Source organism: Histoplasma capsulatum, genomic scaffold (genome assembly GCF_000149585.1).
Source record: "Histoplasma capsulatum NAm1 scaffold_1 genomic scaffold, whole genome shotgun sequence".
In the NCBI taxonomy this organism is placed as follows: Eukaryota; Fungi; Ascomycota; class Eurotiomycetes; order Onygenales; family Ajellomycetaceae; genus Histoplasma; species Histoplasma mississippiense.
The window spans coordinates 2,393,517-2,402,544 of NW_001813982.1; the positions used below are offsets into that span (position 1 = coordinate 2,393,517).

Consider the following 9,028-nt stretch of genomic DNA (forward strand, 5'->3'; position numbering starts at 1 on the left):
CACTCATTATAGGTACGCCAGAGAAGTTAATTCGACAGATAACGGGATCTGAAATCTCGTTTATTTTATATGACCAGACATGAATGGTATTTTTCGAGGTGAAATACTGACCCAAGAGGCAGGCAGTCTCTTCTTTCTCTGCCCCCCCCCCTTCTTTTCAAAAAATCATACACTGATTGCTTATTTAGGTTGGAAAATGGGTGGATTTCTCTTTTCTGGGTTCAGGGCATGACTTGCATAACGTTTAGCGCTGATCGTATACAGAGCAGGTGGTTTATTGCTTTTTGCCAAGAGGTGAAAAGCAGCAACAATGAAAGAATAGGAATATACATCCAGACTCCTGCTTTCCTTTTCACATACTAACAAGTATTTGGTTTAGAGCTTCAGTTGTATTTCCATCCCCCTGATGCGTAAAAAATTGGAAATTGTATGGGGTACCCACTGGCTGCTGGCCTTGGGTGGAGAACACTGCGGAGAATTAATTGGGCTGAGTGGTTCAAAATACTTCCAGAAGTGTTTTACCAACCCGCGTGTTCATCCATAAACTCTCTGTACATTTCTATGTATAATAGTGGGTGTAGGTCACGGACATGAATTTATATGGAATATCATTCAAGGACAATATTGAGGCCGAAGATGGAGCTGCAAGTCATGTCATAACTCCAGACAATATGGATGAGAAATACAATAATAGACCTTGATATCCAATTCGCAGACTCCCGCTAATATCTCTTAACGACCATTTCTAAAAGAGAAAGAAAGATAAAGGTGCCACCAAATTGCCCAGACGTTTTCTTTCCCCAAGGAAATCCTCGCTCGTACCTGGATTTTAACACATTGTGACCTGGTGCCACGTCCTAATTCCATTCTAACACGATGCGACTTACGCAGTCCATCCGCCCGTCTGACTTCCTGCGAAATGTGACTGTTCTGAAAAAGCCTGTTCTGGAATCATGAAGCAGACATCTGTTTCTGGGATGTGAACAATTTCCAAGTCCATTCTTTTCCAAAGGAAAAAGGCGAAGGGCAATAGGAATCCCAAGCCTATGCGATCTTGATAGACACAATCAGAGCGAAGGAGCTGGGACATCTTGATTTCGGTTTTCCTCCAGGACGTGAAAAATGGACAGAGGGCCGGTGGTGGAAATAAGCATGGGGCAAAGGATTAAAAAGTACTTATGGAAAAGCAATGTCATCCCCGTTATTGTGTTTTTGATTCGACACAGCAAGATGCAGCTGCCTGCTCTTCCTCCTCCAGCATGCATCCATAAGGTTACATGGGTTGGGCAGAGATGGACGCATGCAAATTTGATACAGACTTCTGGAGACAGATTTAGATTTGGCGAACGAGGACTGCCAAGTTCCCTTGGCGCATTCTTGGACCAAAGTTCGGAATGACTTGACAATAATCCCTGGCTTCCCGCTGATTCCTTGTCCAACACTCGGCAGGGCCACTTAGATCTTTCCAAGCTACGAAGCTACGGAGCACTACCACTCGGGTTGTCCTTGGGCCTCAAAGCAAGCCTTACAGAAGAGACAGAGATATATTCGCCCAGTTCAATCGAGAGCGCGGAGCATTGAAAAGAGAGGAAACACGTTTTAGAGCATATGGAAATGGGCTTTCTCGATTTCCCCTCATACCTTTGCAAAAACAGCCTCTTCATCCATCATAATCGGTGGTATCTTTTGAAAGCCAATTTGGGAGTACAAAAGCACACACTACTACAGCATACCAGTAGTTCGTTTTTAGTGTCCGGAACAGGACGGAATCATTCTGCATCCTACTGAAGGCTAGAATTCGATGGGATGCGGTCAAGAACATTGCTACGAGGGCTTGGAGTCCGGGCTGTTTTCCAAACCACAAAATGGCTTCGCACGGCATCCAATTCCTCACTCTTGAAAGATAACATTCAATCTCAAACTGAGTTGCATGCCAGTTTGTTTGAATCACCGCTGTCCCTGACACCGACATATTTTCACGAACCACTTGCAAGAGTTCCACATCAATCCAGATATGAAATTGATTACCTTTTCTCTTGAACATTCTCTGTTGAATAAACAGATGCGGTTATCTGCATCGTTGTATTAAGTATCCATCCTCTTTCATTTCTGCCGAGGTCGAACGGCGCATACCTGCATCTAAAATCTACAGAGTTATCCATTCGTTCAAACTAGTGAGAATACGAAGCTTCGAATCAATAACTCCGAATATCAACAACAGCACGTACTCAGCAAAAAGCCGATCAAGGCCGCAGTTATCAAGACATGCCTAGTACCTTTACTATCTAAAGTGTCAATGGGTAAACAAACCCCTCGTCGGAGTTATGTTGTTTCCCAAAAATATTATTCCTTTCCATCAGAGAGTGCAGCCCAGCTTGCCATGTTGGTGTCTCTGGAGGGTGAGTATCTTTCGCCAAATATACGGAATAGATGCCTTTCTTTTGATGGGGGTTTTATCATTTGAGCTAACTATCATAAGTGGACGAAATATATCCACCCTTGCTTCCACGCGACATCCCAGAAGATTCGACCACTTGCTCTAGCACAAGCACATGCATATGTTCACCTCAGATATCCGAGGCCCAAATCTATAAAGCTGAACCAGAAATTGGTTGAGTTGTCCTTTGATTCCCGATAGCTGAAATCCCATTGATTTTATTATACATTCCAGTGGACAGCAGCACATCTGCTAGTTGTACAGATCACACTATGTAGCTGCTGTGGAGCTGAACGATCCATGGATTTTCAGGCTCATGGACCTTCCAAGGATGAAATGGAAAAAAAACTAGTCAAAGTTAATAATAAGTCTCCTTACTCGATATCGAGCAGGTGGCGTTGGGTAGCAATAATACTATTTAATAATGACATTCTTGCAATGGGCAAACAGTCCATTCAAAAGACGGACTCCATGGTGTAGTCATCCTCAAAAGCTCGTGATGCTGGAAATATTATTCCTAAGCATCTACGTTGATTTGCTGCTGTGCAACCGATTGTTGGACGTTACATGTCGTCCTCCATACGCATATGTATTCTTACGTATGCAAAATAAATCTGGAATTTTTGATATAGGCCGCAGGACTCAGATAAATGTGGAAATACCTTGTTGCCCTTGCATCTCGGAAGGTAGGGCTCGTTAAACCACGTGACCGATGATATTGCGAGTAGAGCGCCAGCCTACGGTCAGTTACTGTCGATTAGCGATGAAGAGATGGAAATCTGAGGAACAGTCTACTCCGGGAAGGTCCTCTGGTAAGACCTTGATGTACTGGGGAGTTTCCGGTCTCAACAACTACGACACACCATTTGCGCCTGGCTATGTGTTGAACACCATCCAAGGGCATACCCACTACACCAAAGGCCAATTCTGAAGATGGGATCATTTAATAGAGGGATCGGATTGGGTGATTTGTGCCCTCTATACCATCATGGCGCTGGTGGTGATTGAGCTCTTTTGGCCCAGTGGTCGCTTAAGCTACCTATTATATGTGACCTCCAAACCACCCATCTTTTTTTCAGTTTTCGGAGCTCCCAAAATCCTTTGCCATAAGGTTCCAGCAGCGATATATGTCTCTGAGTTGCTGTCACTGCCGCAAGACCACCATATTCCTCCTTCGGACCAGCTATTACCCAGAACTATTGAAGCAATACCACTATTCAGTATCTAGCAAAACAGCCATATCTATATGATGTTACTGTCTAATTAATTCGGACGGAGTTAGAGGTGTGTACTGTGGAGATATGTAAGTATTCGTGGAACAAGACGGCGATCTTATCTTCGACCAAACAAAGCTGATCTTGCGAGAAGATGACGAGTATTTCTATGCCAGAGCCAACCGGCATGTCTCTTCGCCTGCTGACATCAGTCAGCTAAAGATCAACAAAATCCTCACACAGAATGTCTGGCCACCGATGGATTCTCGTTATACACCCGCTCCCGATCCCTTACCTCCGAATTCCTACATCAAGGAGCCGAGTCTTCTATGTTACGGCGACACTCCTGCTGCCCTGGAGCCGGGCCGTCAGCTATTGGCCGAGGTGGAAGTGTGCGAAGTGCTTCGAAGAAACCCACACCCCAACATTGCTCAGTATCTTGGTTGTATTACCAAGAATAGTAGGATAACGGGGCTCTGTTTTGTCAAATATTCTATGAATTTGTCACAGAGGCTACGGAAGGCAACTCCCTTTGACAGGGTCCTTTGTCTACAAGGAATTGAGAGCGGCATTAAACATATGCATACTTTGGGGCTCATACATAATGATATTAATCCATCAACTGTCATGAGGGATGGGAGGGACAACCCCGTAATTATAGACTTTGACTCATGCCAGAGAGAAGGGGCTCAATTAGGTCTCAAAGAGGAACGGCTGGTTGGGCGATGGAGGGCACTGTCTACGCAACCCGGCAGAACGACTTCTTTGGGCTCTCGAAGATACAAAAACTCCTGATTGGAGATGAAGAGAAGGGGAGACATGGTCATGAATGTTAAATTAAGGCGACAAAAGTATTAACAGTACTCTTAATACTGAAGATAAAGAATTACTAAGAGGCAGTTGATAATAATAACTGCATGCTGTAAGAGCAAAAGAAATTGAATAATTTATCAGTTATAGGTAAATGTCATCTCAGTTAATATAACAACTCTTGCAGATTAGCGAACCGGAGAGATTTTCGTTTTGTTTAAGGGGGGGAGGGTGGCAACAGGAAGAGGTCATATGAAGAGGGAGAACGAGAGCACCTTTTGCGGTATGAATTTTCGAGCGAATTATTGCGTGGATTGGTCCAGAGGGTCAGATATGTGCCATCCACATTTGAAGCCGGGCAATCTATTTGGGCCGCCTTTGCAGTAGCGGGATGAGGAAGTTGCCTGTCACTTTTGACATTTCTTTGCACATCACATTTCTTTGCACATCCCCCGCACCATGGTGACATTGTGTTGGCAGGGGTAGGTTAAAGTGGGTTAGATATTGTTCATCTCACAACACGGCGGTCGCGGATGTCATGGAGTTAAACAGAGAAGTGCCGCTCTCTAGCCAGTGTCGTTCTCATGTCGCAGGGTCACAATTTGAATGCTGACAGACAACAGAGTGAAGGTAGAGACCGAAACCCAGAAAATGGGCCCCGAACGTTCTTCAATGGGTCTATCAAGCCTAGCTGCTCTGACAAAAACATAGTTCGGCTGGCAACAGGTTGAGACACATCAATAGTTTAAAATGATTTAGAAACAAAGGATCGGGGGAGGGGGGGAGCCGGGGGGGGGGATTATTTTGCGGAAACCATTTTTCGGTGATAAACGTGATGTGGCATGATAACTTGCTCAAAAGGCTGAAATTTGCTGTATAGAACTTCGGGAAAGAAGGGAAAACTAACAAGCTAATGACGAATGGTAAATTAGTAAAATTGTATTTTTTATAGGGAGATAAAATTCGCAAATAAATCAAACAGTATAGGAATATCTTTTCAGATAAATAGATCTTAAAGGGAAAAACGAGTTGGCATCCCATATAGAAAAGACAATTTCTTTCTTTCATCTAAGCCGCAGTGATGTATAGCGTTGATATGGTATTGAAATTCGAGAAAGAGCACCTCTTCACAATCGTAGTAGTCAACCCACCGTGTGGGCAAATTTTCCCAAGAAAGTAAAACGATAACAAAAAACATCATACGTCGTAGCAGTCATCCTTTTGAATTCGAGTATAAAAGCATGTGGCATCATCTGTAGAAAACATAACTCCTTGGAAGATAGAAGCAAGAACACAACACACATAAGATCGAAAGATTTTAGTTTCTTCCTTCCCAAATTTAGGAACGATATTATTTGAGAAGTGTCTTGGAAATCAAATAATAAGAAAGCACCAGTTAGATTTTGGGGGATATCCAAAATTTATATAGTCACAGCAATACGTATTAAATTTTGAATTTAATTAGCGGGAAATGTATCAAGCCCATTTTATACTTCTTACGATCGCGGAGCACGAGACTTATAGGATTCAGAATGGTGAGGATCAGGTGGCGAACGTCGCCTTGATTCGGTGGATGATTCAATGACAAGACGGGGTTTGCGATCTTCTTCACTATGCTCGTCATCGTCTCGATGTCTACGACGTTCATTGCGATAGGCCTCGTACCTAGCTGCTTTAGCAATTATCAGTATGAAGAATAGCAATTTTTCAGTGAACAGAAATACCATACCTCTAATTTGTGATGATTTCTTTGCGAACTCCTCAATTTCTTCGAGTGTAAGGACCCTTAAAACAATTATATAATCAGGGCGTTCTTCGTAACGTTCTCCTTCCAAAGCCGCTGGAGTGACAAGCTTTCGATCTACCTTGGTCCAACGTGCACCTTTGGGAATGCCCTTTTTCGTCGTGTCTTTTAACGGCGCGATCCCTTCCCTCACAGCTGTCCGATCTTCAGGGAACTTATCCTTTGGAGGCTTCAGGATTCCCTTTGGAAGTTGCTCGGGTTCCCTAGGCCGAATAAATTCAGTATGGTAGGGTTCCCTTTGACGCTCATCAGAGATAATATCGATCGGGGTCGAGACAATGGGCTCATTCGGGAGAAGCATATCTGAAGCGCGCTGAGATGGTCCCTCTTGTCGCCTGGAATTGTGGTAGTCATATTCTGAGTCGCCGGCATGGTGAGTGCGACGGGAGGCAACATTTCCTTCTGAGTGTTCCCGTCTTGAATGTTCGACGATTCTATGTCTGTGAACTCTTCTGTCTTTATCTGGGAGCCGCTCGTCTATGTCTTGTTCACCCTCAGAGTGCACTTTGGTAGGTTCACCATTCTTGTGGCTTGATCTAGGACCACGGACCGAGTCCCGAACTCTTCGCTCATCAGCCCGAGTTCCAAAATCAACTTCGAGCCCCTTGAGCAAATCTTTCGAGTAGCCACTAGCTAGTCCAGCTGTCGCAAGGCTGCTGGAGACTGATAGGTCTCCGGTGCCTTTGGATTCGGTGCCTATCGGGGGAACTTCATTATATCGCACGTCTTCCGCGTGATGTCTATGGTGAGAAACTTGACTTGTGGAAGCATCGTCATCGTAACGGTAGCTCTGGAGTTCTCTTGAATCGCTATATTCGGGATGTTTTGAAACCTTGACTCCGTCCTGGTGAATGAAGACGGGGACCTTGGAGCGCCGCTGGAGTATGTCAGATGTATAGGATGCTACACTACCTTCTCTCTTCTGAGATGATGATCGATGCGTCTCCCCTCTTCCAATCCTGTCAGATCGTCTCGCAGAAGGCGGCGGGCCAGAGTCTCTGGAATCTCTAGGAATCTGCGGTAGGCCGCGTTCCAAGCCAGTAAAACTTAAAGGCCTTGTTTTTCGACTCCCGTAATTATCTCGTCGATAGTCTTTAGTGGCCTCAAAGTCCCTATAAAACTGCTCTGCTGGATTTGTGTATGAATAAGAATCACCAAGTTCAATGTTTTGTTGTGTATTTGTTGGGGCAGAAACTGGGTAAACCATTCGCGGGCTCCTCCCCGCAACTAAATAATTTGCACGCTCCATACGAGTTGTTGCCTCTTTGTCATCGAGCGTTAATCGACCTTCTCGGTCATCAGAACTAAATATTCGACGATGTCTGGAAGGCAATGATGACGCAGGTACAATATATCGCTCTGCATCAGTTGCTGCATAGTATGATGATGGCCTGGGAGAGCGGCTACTGTCGTACCCAGCAAACAATCTGTTTGGCGATGGTATGGTGACACTTAAAGGGCGGCGAGTGGAATCGGCCACGGACGACGTATTGCCCCTTGGTCGAACAGCATACTCGGTTCTGGAGGAGATTGGCAGATTCGTCAAGCGGTATGACGAAATGGGGTGAGTGTCAACGGAACGGTCGTCATTAGGACGAGGAGATCGCACAGGGTAGTAATAGCTTCTATAAGACGATTCTAAGTTCCGATCTCCTGCAATACTAGATGAATAGTATCCATCATAGGCAACTCTGGGGATATTGTACGGATCTATGTCAGAACTGACTGTCATATTCCCCGTGGATGCTCTCATGGGGTCAACGGAATGCTTGCTGACCGGAGACGGTTGTCGGTGGCGAGGATAGCTCATGACGTAGGAAGGAACTTGTACTGCAGAAACCTTTCGTAGGTCTTGGGAGCTTAGAAATTCAGATGAAAAAATGTAGTTTGCGTATTTTTCACAGATCCTTGTAGACGTCAGTTATGATTGAGCGGGGCAATGATGGTCTTCGTAGGTTACGAAGAATAAATTTAAATGAGTTCAGAAATTCATTGTAGGCAACCTGAGTAGCAAAGAAATTTCTGCGACAACCAGGAAGACAGTTGATGTGAATCTCTTGAAAAAGGCCAAAAGAGTGGGCACGACCGATGCGAAATTTCGGGAGGTCGAACGCGACAGATAGTGCAAGCTGAATCCAGGGTATGTAGAGTGTCAGTTTGCAAAGGTCGATGTATTTGGAGAATTTGCGATCGACCAGAGGACTTTGTCGGACTGGGGGTTTTCAGTTTAAATAGCCGTATGATAGAGTGTCTAAGATCTAGAGGATGCCATGGAACGTCAGCGGAAATTACAATCCTTGCTTTGCCAGGGTTTGTTGGCTACGTCGGCAATGGAGTGTACACGCACTATTTCGCAGCTCAAAGCCGAGATTGCTGAGTCTTACACAGTGTCATTCAATGAACAAATCAATGAGGGGATGAAATGGTGAGCGGCAGAGGATGCTGGACAAAATTGTCATGTCGTGTGTATTATTAATAAATAAGGGAGACCCACCGGGAGATACCTCGCTTGAAGCTGGAATTGAAGGCTATTTCGCTCCGGATATGCGCGGATTATGTGGTGCAATGTGGGGAGATGATCAATTGATAAGAATGATGAGGTTCGTTTAATCGACAACTAGTGCGGCTCTGTGGTGTCTGTCACCTGTTCTGCGTTCCCTGCTACCTCGCCCAGCAGTGCTCCAACTGATGTTTGTCATCGTTGCACAATTCGAAGTCTATTGATTGACCACATTCAGAAATTTCGCTTTCTTCCTGCAGTAC

General features: G+C 44.8%; 2 protein-coding genes across 2 annotated transcripts; both read right to left on the minus strand.

The window, feature by feature from the left end:
* Positions 1–3,423: 3,423 nt before the first annotated feature.
* Positions 3,424–4,223, minus strand: HCAG_00697 (predicted protein; the record flags this gene model as incomplete). Its single annotated transcript, XM_001543601.1, has 4 exons — positions 3,424–3,633; positions 3,730–3,850; positions 3,947–3,978; positions 4,104–4,223. The coding sequence occupies 4 exons, from the start codon at positions 4,221–4,223 to the stop codon at positions 3,424–3,426; spliced, it is 483 nt and encodes a 160-aa protein (XP_001543651.1).
* A 1,734-nt stretch (positions 4,224–5,957) lies between these two features.
* HCAG_00698 (predicted protein) lies at positions 5,958–8,075 on the minus strand (the record flags this gene model as incomplete). Its single annotated transcript, XM_001543602.1, has 2 exons — positions 5,958–6,133; positions 6,191–8,075. 2 exons carry the CDS (start codon positions 8,073–8,075, stop codon positions 5,958–5,960), a joined length of 2,061 nt encoding a protein of 686 aa, XP_001543652.1.
* Between the last annotated feature and the right edge of the window lie 953 nt (positions 8,076–9,028).